The sequence below is a fragment of the Haliotis asinina genome, chromosome 1 (genome assembly GCF_037392515.1).
Source record: "Haliotis asinina isolate JCU_RB_2024 chromosome 1, JCU_Hal_asi_v2, whole genome shotgun sequence".
Classification (NCBI taxonomy): Eukaryota; Metazoa; Mollusca; class Gastropoda; order Lepetellida; family Haliotidae; genus Haliotis; species Haliotis asinina.
This window is the reverse complement of record NC_090280.1, coordinates 55,944,944-55,962,356: the sequence shown is the minus strand read 5'-3', so window position 1 is coordinate 55,962,356 and position 17,413 is coordinate 55,944,944. Positions and strand designations below refer to the sequence as shown.

At 41.1% G+C, this 17,413-nt stretch overlaps 2 protein-coding genes across 2 annotated transcripts; one reads left to right on the top strand and one right to left on the bottom strand.

Annotated features, from left to right (window-relative positions):
* Positions 1-257: 257 nt before the first annotated feature.
* On the top strand, positions 258-8,737 carry LOC137294302 (CD2 antigen cytoplasmic tail-binding protein 2 homolog). Its single transcript, XM_067825306.1, has 4 exons — positions 258-563; positions 1,925-2,046; positions 3,237-3,804; positions 4,260-8,737. The coding sequence occupies exons 1-4, from the start codon at positions 404-406 to the stop codon at positions 4,544-4,546; spliced, it is 1,137 nt and encodes a 378-aa protein (XP_067681407.1). The 5' UTR covers positions 258-403; the 3' UTR covers positions 4,547-8,737.
* An 809-nt stretch (positions 8,738-9,546) lies between these two features.
* LOC137294518 (uncharacterized) lies at positions 9,547-16,958 on the bottom strand. The gene is made up of 4 exons (XM_067825555.1): positions 16,937-16,958; positions 11,750-12,620; positions 11,143-11,199; positions 9,547-10,453 (listed from the first exon to the last, which is right to left on the bottom strand). The coding sequence occupies exons 2-4, from the start codon at positions 12,418-12,420 to the stop codon at positions 9,601-9,603; spliced, it is 1,581 nt and encodes a 526-aa protein (XP_067681656.1). The 5' UTR covers positions 12,421-12,620; positions 16,937-16,958; the 3' UTR covers positions 9,547-9,600.
* Between the last annotated feature and the right edge of the window lie 455 nt (positions 16,959-17,413).

The following is a 17,413-nucleotide window of genomic DNA, read 5'->3' as shown; positions in this document are numbered from 1 at the left end:
ATTATTAATGCTATGGTCGTTTATTCACCATGTTCAACAGTGCCGGAAGTTCACGATATCAATCATTCCATCAATCGGCACCTTCTCACATGTGCCTAAAATAGCTAACAATAGCTCTTTTACACTATCACATACCGCAGATCCAGGGTTTGAATATATTTTATCAATGAATTTTTAGGGACTTTACCCAGCAGAGATCATGTATAGCCCGGTCATTCGTTCGGAGTTTTATCACTACGTTTTCGGAAAATTTCCGAGAAAATCCGAAGGACGTTCTTCCGCCAAACACGCTTGATGAACGTTCATGCTTTGTGGCGAAGAAACACATACTATTTGACGTGTTTTCTCTTTCTCTAATTAAATTTGGTTTGTGACAGTTGAAGAGAAAAGACCAAAATACACAATGTCTGAGTTCCAAGGAGACATGTTTTCTGAGATGGAAGAAACTCGCCCCAAGGAGCAACCGAAAGAGACACGTTTTAAAGAAAAACATTCTCTCGACAGTGATGAAGAAGACGACGATGGTGACAAACAAGAAATTCTCGACGACGAGGAAATTGAAGGTAGCTATACCATGATTTTGATTATAGTGTTTTCCAGAATATGCTATCGCGAGAGGGTGAGTAAATCGGACTGGTGATTTGGTTGGTTGCACACATAGTGACCATAAAATTTCCGTGTCCTGTGATGGGATTCAAACTACAAACATTCTGATTCGAAGCGTCTGCATGACCATAATGTTAACCCGATAAGGAGGTCCTCTGTGGGATGTCTCCATGCTATGTTTTATGCATGGCACTCTCTAACAAGTTCCTTATACCAGGTATAGGCTTTTCCAGATCAATGAGCTGGGTCTTGACACTATGTTGATGACTTTGTTAATTAGTGAGGGAATTAGCGAGCACTCTAACTTGATATATCCAGTGCATCACAGTTAATCATTTTCACTCGTTATCAGCACAAAAGTTAGGGAGAAGTGCAAAAACTGAAAAACGTGAATGTGCATGCGTGTGTGCCATGGTTTGTTTTCATTTCTCATGCCTCTGTCACATTGTGCCACACCCAGCCAGTGATGGGGTGCTGTGTGTTTTAAATGGATAAAATAGATTACACTACCCCAAGATAAGGTCTAACCATAAACCAACAGATCAGAAAGGGTTGTTTGCCTTAGAAGACATGTCAGGTTCCCTAACCCTTAGGTTTAGAAAGGGTACTGAATCCTGTCTGTAAGGATCAGAAAGGGTGCCCAAAGGATCTAATAATGCGTCAGCTCCCAAGGGACAAAATAGGCACCTATTAGGTTTAACCTAACCCTCAGCCCTAATCCTAAGGATCATGTATTTGCAGCAAAGGGAGAGAGGAAGAGCAATTGCCACGATATAGCAAGACAGCGCTAGAGCACAATCAGGCCCCCCTAAGTAATTGAAGGAATTACAGCAAATTTGAAGGAATTGCATCTCAAATGTAAACAAATGCAGCCCACTGACAATAGTGCTACGCCTCAGAAATTGCTCAACAGCAAGCCTGAATTCTTTACCTGGTAAAGTCCACTCTGGCCAAAACTAACTAGATTATTATGAAAAAAAGTTTGTAATGTAAAGGGGCACAAAGGTTTCAGAGTGCTTTGATGGGTCTGATTTGAATCTCTGTGGCAACAGATTTTCTAGTATCCATTCAGTTTCTCAGTGGCCAGTATTTGAACCCAAATCTGTCGCATCAGCACAATCTGATCTTAAAAAGCTTGAATTCATTTTATGAAAATGATGCTTTGATAACATGTTTTCATATTCTTAAGATCATAACTTGTCATCGTTTTGATATGAACTGTCAAGCATGTCTGTATCATCATGATTACAGATTATGATTCTCCCAAAGATGATAATCATCATTATAAGATAACACACCTGCTCATCATATTTTGTAGGCCAAGAAGAGGGAATTAGCGATGTTGTGGAAGGCATTCACATGACACCCTTCAACATGACAGAGGAAATGGAAGAAGGGCATTTTGACAAGGATGGCATGTTTATCTTTGAGAAAGACAAGGTAGCATCCTATGATTCAGTTATGTGATCTCAAATATCTAATTGTATTCATGCAAGAAACTTTAAAAGTGGAATCCACTGACCCCTACCTTTGTAAGAATTGGGGACATTGGATGAACACTGTTATATATTTTTCTAATGCAGTCTTGGATTGATGGCGCAAAGCCCAAGAAGTTGCGCTGAGTCTTGTGTGTATTTACTCTCATGCTAAGATTCACTTTGTCTATTGCTAGTTTTTGTTAAGGGTTCAATACATTTGTGTGTTGCCCATGTTGCTCATTGCAGGTAAGTTATTGGATCATCATGATCATGTGGTACTTATGTTACTGCAATCGGTCAGTGAAAGAGTTGTAGAAATTCATAAAGGTGGCTGCTCAAGTATACTGCTTGACACGTATTACATGACCCTGTACAGTAAACGCATTTGTGAAAAGTAGGCAGGGCAGGGAATATAGATGAATACACTTGGTTGCTACAGGTACATAGGTAGATCGTGGACTAAGCACGAGCCCGTGGTGTGAACTCAATGCCACTTCTCTTTAACATGTGTCCCGCAGACACGATTCGCACGAGGAAATTGACTTGGAGGTGGCAATCCGTTTCACTCATTTTTCAAATGTTCTGGAGAGCCTTCCCATATATGCAAACTGGGGTCATTTGTCAGGTCGTGACTCATCTAATACTGGTTCATCAGTAGAAAGCTGGGTGATTAAGCTTATTTATATTATTTCTCTATTGTGTTATCAAATTTCTTCATTCATGCTTGTATGAGGGCAACTCAACTTTGATCATGATAAAAAGGCTGTAGTGACTTGTATGTCATTGTCTCATTCAGTGCTCGAGTTTTGGAAATACTCTACCATTAAGGTTTAACATGTTGAAGTGTTAAGATTTCAGCTGCTTTTGTCATCTAGTTAACGTTATTGCTATTTCAGCATTGTCATGTTAATCATGTATATGATGACTTGTTGGTTATTCAGCTATGAAAACTAATTGAACTAACTGAAGTTCCATTTTGTTGCTATCAAAATCCAGTTTGAACTGCATGTAACTGAAATACTGCTGATTATTATAGAACTCCCCTGTCACTATCTCACAATTTCAGCGAGTTGTTTGAAGAATCAAACTAGGAAGTTACTTGTGCAGAATGCAAAAATAGATTTATATGGAAATTTTGCTTTCAATTTTCAGGCACAAATCCGAGATAGTTGGATGGACAACATCGATTGGGTTAAGGTGAAAGAAACGCAGATCAAACATGACCTCAAACGGTCACTGTCAGATAGTGATGAAGAGTTACCTCCCTTCAATGAACAAGCTGTCTATGCTGAGATACTGACAATGTTACAACCTGGTGAGAGTATTGCTAAAGCCATGCGGAGAATTGGGGGAAATCAAAATCTTTCTGCCAGTCAAAGATTAAAACTGAAGAAACAAAAGAAACTAGGAAACGTAAACAACAGCAACACTGAAGAAGATGCACAGGAGAAGAAGGCCAAAATGGCAAAATTGACAGAACTTGCAGACAGCTTTGTGTCAAATGGTATCATGGACATATATGAAATGACATATGAGAAGATTTCGCACACTTTGAAGAGGACGGAGACTCAGAAGGTGAAGTTTGATGTACCAGCTGATGTTGATGATGATGATGCTCTTGATATGTTCGCTGAGAACTTTGATAAGAAGGAGTCTGATGACACAGAGCTTGGACCCAGTGAAAGCAAAAAAGCCAAGATAGATCTGAATGGCAGTGGAGGTAGGTCTTTGTGTTAAGAGTGACTTAAATGAGGCTTTGTTTCAAATTAAAAACCCTTGCTTGTCGCAAGTGGCAACTTACATGTTCAGAGGGTCAGGCATTGTTGAGGATAAGGGACAGTTCATACTTTATGGAGTTTATTTATGAACTGTCCTTTACCAATAGCACTATTAATGGGACCACTAGAGAGGAAAAGGAATTAATGCAATGCAGTCATACAATTCAGTTGTAAGGTACCTTCAAATTTTAGGAAAATATGAACTTGTCATGCACCAGGTCACTTTCTTTGTTTAGTGGTGATAAATATGGGTTTGAATCGAAGATTCACTGTTATGTTTCTGGATTGTCAACATCATGACAGTGTTCTCTCACTTTCGATGTTCATTCCTTTTACCTTCAGAGGTTAATTTATAAATCCATTTATGTAAACAGTTGTTGACGTTTCCGTCTTCCAGTGGATGCATCCCATAAAACTGAACCCACCGCAGCATCAACATCCACAGAGGCAGCATCAACGTCAGCAGCAGTGTCTACATCAGCGGAGGAGGAGTCGGAGGTTAGATGGGAGTACAAGTGGGAGGACACAGACACTGCAACAATCCATGGTCCCTTCTCCAGCACACAGATGTTGAAGTGGTCAGACGATGGCTTCTTTAAAGATGGAGCATACTGCCGCAAAGTCGGTGCAACTAACGCCCAGTTCTACAACACACGGAGAATAGACTTTGACTTGTATACATAAGCTCAACAATAATTTCTATCCCGGAAATAGTGTGTTTGTCTATGATTGTTTAGAGCCACATCATTCAGTGTTAAATAAGGTGTCTTTGCAGTGTGTCAAGGCATTGATCCATAGAGGATGAATGTGTTCACTAGTATTTGTATATATTTGAAACTGTTTTAGTGCTTTGGTCCTGTCCAGGGTCTTTTATTGTTGAAATTATTAACCTGCTGTCACAGCATCATGTGATTAGTAAGGTATAATCCCTAATACCTACTAACTAGTTGTTCATGCCAGTGTTAAGGCTTAAGGCACTGGTCTGTTTGTGAAATCTTGGGCGACGAGTTCTTTTTCTTTAGTTTTCTATGTAGTTCTCTTACAGAATGTATTCCAAAGTAGCTATAGAGGGTGGTTGTCAGTCTGAAGGTCAGTACTGGTCTGGTTTGAGGGTTGGTGCTGATCATGTTAGTCTCACGGTCCGATAGGTAGTAGTGTTGTCTTTGCATCTGTTTGATTAGAAGTCGGTGCACCATTTCGGTATTGACAGCTGTGTCATCCAAGGACCAAACAGATCCCATCATCTTGTTCATTTGTAGGCAGCAACCAGGTTTTTTTACATATCTTGTATATTTTTATCAATTCCAGTTTGGTAAAGTTAGTAGATCTTTTCTGGTAGCAATCTCAGATGTATCAAAAACTGAACATGGTGTATATATTGGCAATATTGACACTGCTGAGATTGCAGCTTAGAGAATAAGACAGATTTTTGATGCAGCTCTAGGAGAGTGGATTACTTATTAATATTGAGAGTGAGATCCATTGGGTTTATCAGAACAGACTTGCCACATTATACATACCTAATGATATTAGCATCCAAGGACATAGAGTAACAATATGGCAGAAATATTGCTGATGTCAGTTTAAATTTTAAGTCACTCACTGACTAGGAACATTTGGGATGCCTGGTTACAATCAACCTTATAGGCTTGGATACACGTCAGATTTGGCACTTTGATACATGTGCAGTGTTGCACTTCTTTGATATCATGCTGGGAAAGAGTTGACCAGAGGCGTGTTCAGAATCACGAGCGCTTGATCCTGAATGCCTGTGCCCAGAGGAGCACCTGCGAACCATCCTCACAGCTGCCTCACCTAGCAAACAAAGATGGTGACCATGTTTGATGAAAAATTCAAATTATCATCATTAGTTAGCATCCAGCTGACGAAAGGGCAAGGCATAGCCAAGAAACGTTGTGTAAACAATATAGAAGAGGTTGACATCCATAACATTTTGTCTTATACATGTTTAATGTCATTCATCACCACTCACTCCTTTCTGTAACCTCCAACAAGAAGATGAAAAGCTATTTGGTTTGTCTCGGAATAACACTAGTTGGTCACGAATGGTTTAATGTAACCAAGTGCTCACATCTGTTAGGACCCATGAGAGCGCTCACTGGAGGCAATCGCCCGGGCGCTCACGGTTCTGAACACGCCTTTGGTAAAAAGCTCCAACATCAGCTACAAAATGGATGAGGTAGACACTGAAGAGTTACCTGCTTTAGGCTGTAGGGGTGGTCTCACAAGAGTGTAAGTATTTTAGTGATAAATACAACTACAACTGTTGTCGGGTTTTAAAATGGACATTTTAATGCTTACATGTACCCCAAGGAGGACTTTCTTCAAAGAATCTGTGGCCTCAACAGGTTCGTATAAATTTGCTGCAATTATGCTTCTCTCCAGACCAGTGATTAACCCAACTCATTCATTCATGTAGATTAATACAGGAGAAAAAAGTATTGTATTGCCACAATAGTTTGATGTATCTTGACAGTTTGAGTGTAGAGTGAATGTTGTTGACTGCTGATGGTTTATTGAATGGCGAGTGAATGTAGACTTGAAACACATGTATCGTAAATATTCTCTTGATACTTACAGTACTGTAACATCATCAGATAACATGATGAAAACACGTTTGTCCAGTAGGCATATTGAGATGACGTCATTAGTACTCATAGGTTTGTGTGCACTTTGATCCTCCATCACTGAGAATACAAAGGTTGCTTCCTAATGTATTAATGAGGTGTGACAACTTTCAGTATACATATCAAGTTAGGCTGTGGGTTACCATGGAAATCTTATCAACAGTGATTTAGTGGATCAGGGTGGTCTGGTTCAATGACTTGGTTGATGTATGTCATGTTTTGATTAATTAGTAAAAATAGTGACTCGCAAAGTGGTAGTATGTATTGGTGATACTAGGAATAAGTTTGTTGATTAACAATGTGATCAACAATTTTCTTCCTATATGATATCAGTCTGTAATTAATCAAGTCTAGACCAGACATCATGAGCATCAATCCACGCAACTGGGATACAGTGACATGTGTCAGGCAAATCAGCAAACTTGACCACCAGATCCTTTTAGTTGGCTCTTCCTTCATGCGACCTGTGAAGGTCAGGGGTAGAATAGGCCTTCACCAACCCATGCTTGCCATAAAAGGCGACTATGCCTGTCGTAAGAGGCAACTAACAGGATTGGGTGGTCAGGCTCGCTGACTTGATTGTCACGTCAGGTTCCCAGTTGCGCAGATCAATGCTCATGCTTCTGATCACCTGATTGGGGGCGGTGGTGTAGCCTTGTGGCTAAAGTGTTTGCTCCTCACGCTGAAGACCCGTGTTTGATTCCCCACATGGAATCAGTGTGTGAAGCCCATTTTCTGGTGTCCCCCGCCATGATATTGCTGGAATATTGCTAAAAGCAGCGTAAAACTAAACTCACTCACTCACTGATCACTGGATTGTCTGGTCCAGGCTTGATTATTTACAGACCGCCACCATCTAGCTGGTATATTGCTGGGTGAGGTGTAAAACTAAACTCACTCAATCACTCACATCCTACATGCACCTTCATGAGTTGCTGAACACGAAATCTAACCGGATTGTTCAAGGGTTCTCATAATGGAAGAACCAAATGCTACAAACGTGTGACTGACAGAGTGGAGATGATTTCATTCATGTTTGTAACTTATACACATGTGCTTTTGACAAATGTGTTATTTCTGGCAATGCCATTTTTTGCTGGAAGCTGAAGGATGAAATGGAGGGACTCTTTATCCTGTGTCTTATAACTGTATACATTGATAGAATATTTACAGTAACGCTTGTCATGTATTATATGTGGTGAGAATTCCATGAACTGTGGTAAGAAATGAAATAAATGTTTAGATTAGATAAAACATTTATTTACGCAATGGACAAGGGAGTATTTTGTCTATCACGTTAGATGACCAGGTTGCGAGGCTGATGGGGACGTGTTACACACTAGAAGTGTACGAAACTAACTGATCATAGGGATCAAGTAAGACTCAAGTAAGACATCTTTCCCAGCAAAGGAAAGGGTGTCGTCCATTAATATTCATTCTTCAAACCTTTCAAGAACTTGGTGAGAAATGGTGGACACTATTACCAGAGATGTCATTAATCATTAAATTATATATTAACAATAAAGCATTTCATAAAATAACTAACCCTGAAACATGAAAAAGCAAAATGATACGAAAGGATCATTGTTTGCACTGGCATTTATTACAGCTGGATGCTGTTTCTGGCAAGCATTTCAAATACCAGTCATTTGTAAATTTAACCGGTCAAGTCATCACACTTTTCATTGTGTGCGGGACATTGCATCCAAACAACCAGTCAGAAATGTAGAGGGTATTGCAATGTGCCAGTGTTGCTGTTTATATTTGAGGACACCGCAATGTCATTCTGAAAACGTATTTTTTCATGGAGAAATAAAATTGACAGAGGTAATTAGAAAATTTATTTGAAATTTTGCCTGACACGATGACGCACAACTTTTGAAATTACCGGACATTCTAACTTTGCACTGCTTACAGTATGGTATATAACGAATAGTGGAAGCACTTTGCATGAGTGAAAATCAGTGATGATACCAGTTGGTAAAAGGTAAGAATGTCTGTTTCAAGATTGAGTTAGTTCTGAAGGAAAGGGCTTCGTGAGGTGTTTTTGCAACTTCTGTAATGAGCCTGAGGTGTAGTGTCCACATTGGCCTCGTCTCTCTGGTCTGTTGTGTATACTCTGTATAATATATCCTTTATATTCCATAAATGGCATCCTGTATATACCTCATTTTCATAGCCATTGTTCATACCTATAACAGTAAAAGTTACCCTTTTTCTTTGTAAATGTTTGTTTTTGCAATCTCTGCACTTTGACTATTAACCCATGCTTGCCATAAAAGGGCGACTGTGCTTGTCGTAAGAGGTGACTAACGGGATCGGGTGGTCAGGCTCATTGACTTGGTTGACACATGTCATCGGTTCCCAATTGCGCAGATCGATGCTCATGTTGTTGATCACTGGATTGCCTGGTCCAGACTCGATTATTTACAGACTGCCGCCATATAGCTGGAATATTGCTGAGTGTGGCGTAAAACTAAACTCACTCACTTTGACTATCACTTTGTTGTTGTGCAATCAGATGATAAAACATTGAAACAGGTAGTATTCCATAATGTTACTAACACGCAGACCCACATTAATGCATACACACGTCAGTATAAAAATACAGTGTCTCTTAACACTAAAGCCCATTTTACCCATTTTCGAAACTTTCATATGGTTTATATAATGTTACTAACACACAGACACATATCAATGTATATACACGTTGCTATAGGAATGAAGTGCTTATGACACTAAATACCATTTTACCTAATTTTTAAAACTTACATATGGTTTATATGGTATCTTATCGATTAAAACAGAGGATTTTTGGTGTTGAGTGGTCAGAGCAATCGAAGGTCAACTGCCAAGTCTGTTATGATGAATACTTAATACCAACATAGTACTCTGTACCTTATTTCGTTTCCAAGTACCCGAGGCCATTAATAACTTTTCGCAAGAGACGTCTCGGTTTGACTTGGAAATGATTTCACGTGTTCATAGTTTCCTCGAAAAATAACACTTATGGACTACATTAGGACTGACAAATAATTTATTTCATCTGTTGATAAACATTGACTCACGATCTGTCCTGCAACCCAGGGTCTACCTTGCTATGGACATCAGGTCTACTACTTTCTGCATCTGTCTTTTCTTTATCTTGTATTCTATTGGAAGTTGATCTCTTGCACTGGGATTAGTTGATTTACGTAAGGATTTGCCCTTTGGCACTTCAATATCATCAAAGGACACAGATAACACATTACCACAAGACTGAGACTCATTGGGTCCCTGATCTCTCTTAGAATCTTTGACTGTATCACACGTTCGGCCAACAAGCTCTGGAAGATGTACATCCGGTGTATCTTTATTATCTCCCTTTTTCTCCTTGATCTTCGGCTTGGTAACCTTGGACGTCCTGAAGCCTGTTCTTAGACATCCGTCTCCAAGGAGAGCCGTTGACAGGAACTCTGACAGTTTAACACTGGTGGACTTCTGGTGATCTGTTTCTCTGAGGAACTCCACATGTCCTCCTTTAATATGCTTATATTGGAGAAATCGTTTAAAGGGAGACTGTAACTGGTCGAGTAAGCGTTGAGTAGCTGAGGAGAAGTCGGAGTTTGGTCTGGATCCGGGTTTCACGGTCACATCTGCTTCATTTCGGAGCAGAATCTGAGGCAGTGTATTGGACTTTACCAGCTCTCGTTCCCTTCTCAGCCGTTCGTATTCCTTTATGTAATCATCTGCCGTCTCGTCTTCTCGACGGTTTTGGTGATCTGTGGAGTCGCCCTTCTTGTTTCGAACGGGAGTCAGGGATGGAACGCTACGAGTGCTGGTTAAATGCGGTTTGTCTCCCTTCTTTCTTTTTTGATTGTCCCCCTGGAGCGTCTTGTCGTGGCCCCGCTCCTTCTCCTTTCCCCCTGACTCGGCGGACATGGTGCTGCCGAAGTCGGAACAGCTGAAGAAAAAGAATAAAGACATGTTAGTCTTTTGTATTTGCTTTTGTTCATACTTAATTAAACAGTATTCCAGCTGTTTATCAGCGGTCTGTAACCAGACTTTTCTATGAGACCACACGACCATCGATCCTGTGATAAGATGACATGCATCAGTGAAATCGGCGAACATGCCCACTCTAACCCCCTGGTCGCCTATATCAAGCATAGATGGCTGAAAACTAGTTCTATTTTTCCGCAAGGAGGGCATAATATTCTAAATGCACTGAGATTTAAACCATGACTGCTGAGGCAGAAGTTTCTTATCCCCAATCCCCACACAACAACCATTATTCTGATCCTTTGCCTACTGATTTGATACCGCTGTTCGTGCATAGTGATCACCCTGTTTTAACACAGCTGTTAGCGACAGTCGTAGATTTCGTATATGCTGGCAAAATTAATCTTGTACGGAGGAATCCTAGAGCTTAGATCATCGCAACTCTAATGCAAGACAGTTTTCGCACCAAGGTTGTGTTTGTACAACAGCACCCAGACAGATGCCTCGCTTGTACGTCACATCGACTGTCACCATACGCTGTGTTCAGTTGTATTAAGGTTATAAGGATATCCCTGATTGTATAGTAAAATTGTTCTTTGGACGAAGGTACCCGTTCGGAGGTTCGAGGTTGCTACGATCTGCTCCTGTTACCTTGCGTACGAGTCGCCAGGGAGTAGGGCAGAGAAATCACATGACTTGACAATAGAGCTGGAACACAAAATACGGGTGGTCAAAAACATGCAAAGCGGGCGTGGTTACAGTTACAAAGGGGCGTGATTAGGGCTGCAAAGGGAGTGTGATTACGGTTGCAAACTGGGCGTGATTACTGTTACAAAAGGTTCGGATGTAGTCAGAGCCATGCTAAGTTGCCTTGATACGTGACATTCCATCTGGGGTGTGGTCTAACGGATGTGATCTGAGGTATACAAGGCGAGAGCAATCTGTGACATACTAAGGGAAGTAGTGAGAGGTTTGGTGACATAATGCTATGCAATGTCTGCAATGTGCAAATACTCATTCAATGTGATAAAATGTGTAAACAACATACAATGAATGTAAACATTATTTGTAACATGGTATACATAGGTAGTACAGAATGTATGTTGTTTAACGCCACAAAAGTTCAACTTCAGTTTCGAGACATCAGGCTCCTGCCAATTCACCACCTATATATATCGTAATGTTAAAGAATCATACACAACGGAACAAGGGGCCTTTGTATTATATGACAAGCCATGCACCAAGCGACCAAACTAACCATATAGTTTTAATTCTGATGGCGTACGGATCTGGCACGTCCACTCCAAACTTGGGCGGTGGTCGAGCCTCTTTCCCCACATCCGCTACAGTGTGGCACTTCCGGTACTGTGCCATGTGGTCGCTTGCGTCAGTCATATGTTGGAAGTGGTATGGTTTGTACTTATGATCGGCACAGAGTCTCTGAAACACTGAAATATACGGCTTCCTTTTGGACACAGACACACCACTGTTCTGCGTTCGATCCTTGTTCTTTGCGCCTCCCCATGCGCACATGATACCTTCCTCTCCTTCGTCAATGGGACTACAGAAACACTTCCTGTTCGACAACGAACATATTTTGAGCTGGTCTCCAGGGGAAGACTTCCCGTAATTGCACATGCATTTAGTCTTCTGCACAACTTGATGCGTCTCGTGCTTTTGACAGCGGTTTTCTGGTAAGACCTCTTCCTCGTCCTTTTCTTCAATAATTGCACTTCTTGAGCCTTGGCACACGAGATAGCCATTTGCAGCGGCGACGGTATCAATTTCGGGAAAACCGGCTCGATACAGTTTGTCAAAGTCCTTTGGTATGACGTCATCGAGATGTGACTGAGACTCATGGTTCTCGTTTGGTTGTTGCCATGGCAACAATCCACCATCTTTGATGTCGATGATACGGGCTTGTGTCATACCATCACTTCTAATTACCCCGCGCCAAGATTGACATTAATTTTTTACCAATCTGAACCGTCCTCTTCCAATGAAAACAATGGTCGGCCTTTGCGGTGAATAATTAGAGGAGGATACCCAGCAAAATGGCCGCAATGGTGTGAATCTATGGAGCTTTGGGGTCACAGTTGACGCCCAACACACAGTTTTGTGAAACAGACCTGAAACAAAAACAAGGACGTTTATGTCAAATAAGTGAACATCAAAATGATAAGAAACCAAACTCGTGTTTGCTGCTTTATCGATTCTACCTGCTAAGTATAGACGAAGAATGGTTTCTTCCACAATACTTCACATACTGGCAAAACAATTAGTGTGCTCACGGAACAACTGTCTTTTCTGGTGAAGTCCGAGGCAAAATTGTAATCACTACCCAATATCGATAAAATAGGGGTCATGAGTAGATCCAGGATTTTGTAGAAGGTGTGGGGTGGGTTTTTGAATCTCCTGCGGTTGAGTGATTTAGCCCACGATCTTTCCTTCTGCTTTGTCTATTGAACCAAGGAATAGTCACCTTCGGGGGCCAAATACATACATTGACGTCACAGTATAAAACACAAAGACAGGAGGCAGTGTAGTAGCTTTGTTGTTAACGCCTCTGCGCCTTACACCGTGTTCGGCACCCACATTTGTATTGGCCCGTCGTAGTATTGCGGGGATTTCGCTTAAAGTCCGGTAAAAAATAATCTGTCTCACAGTCCACGAACTGCATTACTTCCCTCTGTCCTTTCCGCAATACCAAAGCCTTAAATGAAGCAAGTGTAGATTTCCTCAGGTTCTAAATCTCACACCCTACACGGGGCTTCTTTCCAGTTTAAATATCCTCGATAATAATCTCCAGGGTGGAAGATCACAGAAATTAAAAGGAATTAGTTGTTTCTATCAAAAAATATACATTCAAAGGCTAAGCGTTCGTAGAGGAAAAACATACACACCCTCAGTCATTCTCTTGACTGAATTGTTTAGATTTACCTGTGGTGAAATCCAGTATGGAATACAAAATAATAACTAATGTGTTCTGAATGATACAGCTCCCTACTGGTAAACTCCTTTGAGATAACATCACCATCAAAGTGCACAAGAGACGTAAGGTTATTAATAGCTATTTTCCGTTTCACGTTGTAATTGTGTTGATAAATGTTTAAACCAGTCGGTATTCGACAATCCTGAATCCTCTTAGCTTTGTACGTTCACCCCCTTGGAAGATTATCACCTTACCTGGGCTACTCCGAAAACCTAAGCCGTGTCCCCCGGGAAGACGGTCAGTAAATATATACACTATGTTTGGGGACGTATGTTTACGTAATAAACCTGCAGCCAAACACATACCGGACGCACAAGCTCCAACACAAACAACCAGTCAATCTGACCGAGGTATCAAATACACTCCCTATAACTGTTTAAACGAAATATGTACAGGTTGTTATTCGTATTTGCTGATCGTGATTAGTGCCAGATATGATCCATGTCAATATATATATGTTCTGCGTTCAACCCAGTCTTTGTAGTCTATGAATAGGAAAGTTTATCTCGACAAAAAGCATTTGCAAATAAACATTTCTATTGAGACGCGGCCGGTGTATGATTATGTTTGTGAATGACTCCATGTTAGATGAATAGCAATTACTGGTATATCCCATCTAATGTTCCGCCGTATCACATGGCAGTCTCTATGTGGGAGATATTGGCGATTGTTTGTACCGTTCCTGTGCGTGATAACGTCAAATGACATTGTTAACGTTTTCACAAACATGGCTGATTGAAAGTCGGGGTCGACACTTCGTCATTAGCGTGGAGGTGTTTGTCAGTCACGGCAGTGTGCACGAGTAAACGCAACGACGAAATCTGGGAGGGTGTTGATATGAAATGTAAGACAAGGCTGTGTATGACGGACTTAACTGACGGTCTATACAATGTTTTCTAAATATCTTTAACAGGTGCTCGTGTTAAAAGACGTGGTTTAATTTTCAAGCCCGTCCGTTCACAGAATGATGTACCTGGATGATAAAGGACTCACTCCTCGAGTGAGTGAGTGAGTTTTAGTTTTAGACCGCTTTTCCAGTCATATATCTGCGGGGACATCAGACAATCTACTTGTACACATTGTACCCACAGGTGTGGGGAATTGAACACGGGTCTTCGGCGTAACGAGCGGACTCTTAAACCAGTGTGCTACCCCACCCTCCCACTGCTTGAGTGACACCTGTAATGAATGAGTATGGTTTTAAGGGCCTAGGTTCTGCAATATTACGACGGGAGCACTCAGAAATGAGTCACGTGCTCGCGTGTTTCATCAAACTGGTAAAAGTTTAACGCCGGCATCTCCTGGGGCTTTGCTAGTAAGTTACTCTTACACGCAGTTAACTGGAATATTTTTTCAAAGCGACGGTAAACCAAACTGACCCACTCATATTCACACAGAAAAAGGTTTCACACATTGTACCAAATTGATGCACCAACCCTGGAATTTTCGCGTGACTCATCTACCTACTCATGATAGTCCGAACGCTTCTAATATTCAGTATCCAGTAATGAGGTATTCTGTTTTACGGCGCTTTTACCAGCACTATCGAGGTTGCAAGATATGAGCTAAACACATTCGAATCGAACCTGCGTCATGGGCGTGACGAGCGAAAGCTCTAGACAACCCAGTCACCCCGTTATCTCCTACCATACACCTGCTACTATGTTGCAAGTATGTCTTATGCATGCGTGTTTTCTCCGAATATTTTAAAGTAAGAATACCACAGTTATGTGTGTAGACTGCAGACGAAAAAGAGACAAATTAAGGGTTATTTCCCGCAGATGTATATCATTTGGAAAATATCGTACATTTCCGGAGAATGGCGCCTTACGAGAATACACATATGCGGCTAGTAGGTTGCAAATGTAATGCCAGCTTTTCGGCAGTTCGAACGGGGAACATAAGAGTGTTTTATTTGTTGGCAAGGTTGAGAACGGAACCCCACCAATCAGAGAAGAGGTCTGATGTACAATGTTTGTGAACATGTGCCGACTTGGGGTCCATAAACTCTTGGTACGAATTATATCCTTCGACCTCAGCATACAATATTTATATTGTATGGTGAAAGGAGAGTAATAGGCATGATTACACAATCGTGATAAACATCTCAGTGCAGTCTTCTGATTGTCTACAGATAAAACAAGTGATTTGAAATCATATATACCACTAGATACCTACACTTATAAGTACCTTCTCAGAATTTGAATAGATCTGGTCGAAAAAGGTTTTATCATTTCATCTCAACAACTGATCTCCATAAATATAACGTTGTATCTACACCGTAACACCTCTTGGCAAGACAACGGCAAGAGTCCCACAGACCTCAAGTGGTCTGATCTGGAGATTACTGGTAAGAGTAAATAGCGCTGGTTATAATTCATAGAGTTAAAACAGTCCTGGTTTTTAATACATGGGATTAAAAAAAATTGATTTCTAATGTACAGGGTTAAAAAAGAACCCCAATTCCTTGTAGTCAAAGCGTCAGAAGAATTGGTTCGATTCACGACACCGGGACAATGGTTTACCAACATTGCTGGAATGTTTCTGTATGTAGGTGTGAAACTTACCTGCTCAGTGAGTAAAATACATGAGCATCACACAGTTTACAAATCTAAGCAACGTAGACATCGATGATGACGTGATAGTTTTGACGCCAATCTTCCTGAGGAAATGCTAGGTTTTCATGTTTGGATCATACGTCACGTGTGTGGTTCATAACTTGCCTGTGGACCATACTTCACATGTGTATCGAGACACACACAGGTAAATCATAACCTGTTTCTTGACCATACTTCCCATGTGTGTGGAGACACACAGGTAAATCATAACCTGTCTGCTGACCATACTTCACATGTGTATGGAGACACACAGGTAAATCATAACCTGTTTCTTGACCATACTTTCCATGTGTATGGAGACACACAGGTAAATCATAACCTGTCTATTGACCATACTTCACATGTGTATCGAGATACACAGGTAAATCATAACCTGTTTCTTGACCATACTTTCCATGTGTATGGAGACACACAGGTAAATCATAACCTGTCTGTTGTCCATACTTCACATGTATATCGAGAGACACAGGTAAATCATAACCTGTTTCTTGACCATACTTTCCATGTGTATGGAGACACACAGGTAAATCATAACCTGTCTGTTCACCATACTTCACATGTGTATGGAAACACACAGGTAAATCATAACCTGTTTCTTGACCATACTTCCCATGTGTATGGAGACACACAGGTAAATCATAACCTTCTGTTGACCATACTTCCCAAGTGTATCGAGACACTCGTGTGTGTGTGTGCGTGCGCGCGCGCGCGCGCGCCATTACGCATACATATGTAACATTAGACACACACACACGCACGCACGCACACACAAACACACACAAAAACAAAAAAAATAACACAAAAACACATTGACAATACACATACACCGACTTACCTGGGACACGTGTAAAACCTTCAGCTTCCCGCAAGTGTGTGATCAGTATTCTAGTCTCCCATCTGCGGACCCATGTACTCCAACCCACCGTCAGATCGTCAATAATTCATCGAAATATCTTCATCTTGACTGATTGTAATCAATACCATCCCATTGTCTTTTTATGACCAGGAAGCCGTGTAAGCTGTCTAATTAAACTCCCCAACAACATGATAGGTAGCCAAGAGAGACAGTTTGTAATGGCATGGAAGAGCATATAGGTCCGTATTATAGCGAGCGGAGCATACGTTTGTAGTAACTAGTGGAGCGTTACAGGTTCATGCTGGTCAAGTATAGTCAGGGATAACTGTCGTACAAGCACGTGTCAGAAGGTACCTCCTTCTGTCTCCCTATCCTCTCTCCGTCCCTCCCTCTTCCCTCTATCTATCACCTCTCTCCCTCTCCCTCGTTCTTCTCTTCTTTCTCCCTCCTCTTTAT

Bases quoted from the DNA above. Each gene is read 5' to 3' on its own strand.
- LOC137294302 (XM_067825306.1), top strand. From the start codon at position 404: ATGTCTGAGTTCCAAGGAGACATGTTTTCTGAGATGGAAGAAACTCGC. The intron at 2,047-3,236 runs GTAGCATCCTAT...TTCAATTTTCAG, and splicing joins TTATCTTTGAGAAAGACAAG to GCACAAATCCGAGATAGTTG. The intron at 3,805-4,259 runs GTAGGTCTTTGT...TCCGTCTTCCAG, and splicing joins AGATCTGAATGGCAGTGGAG to TGGATGCATCCCATAAAACT.
- LOC137294518 (XM_067825555.1), bottom strand. From the start codon at position 12,420: ATGACACAAGCCCGTATCATCGACATCAAAGATGGTGGATTGTTGCCA. The intron at 11,200-11,749 runs GTTAGTTTGGTC...TTTGTGTTCCAG, and splicing joins ATCAGAATTAAAACTATATG to CTCTATTGTCAAGTCATGTG. The intron at 10,454-11,142 runs GTAACAGGAGCA...CTTTTTCTTCAG, and splicing joins CCTGGCGACTCGTACGCAAG to CTGTTCCGACTTCGGCAGCA.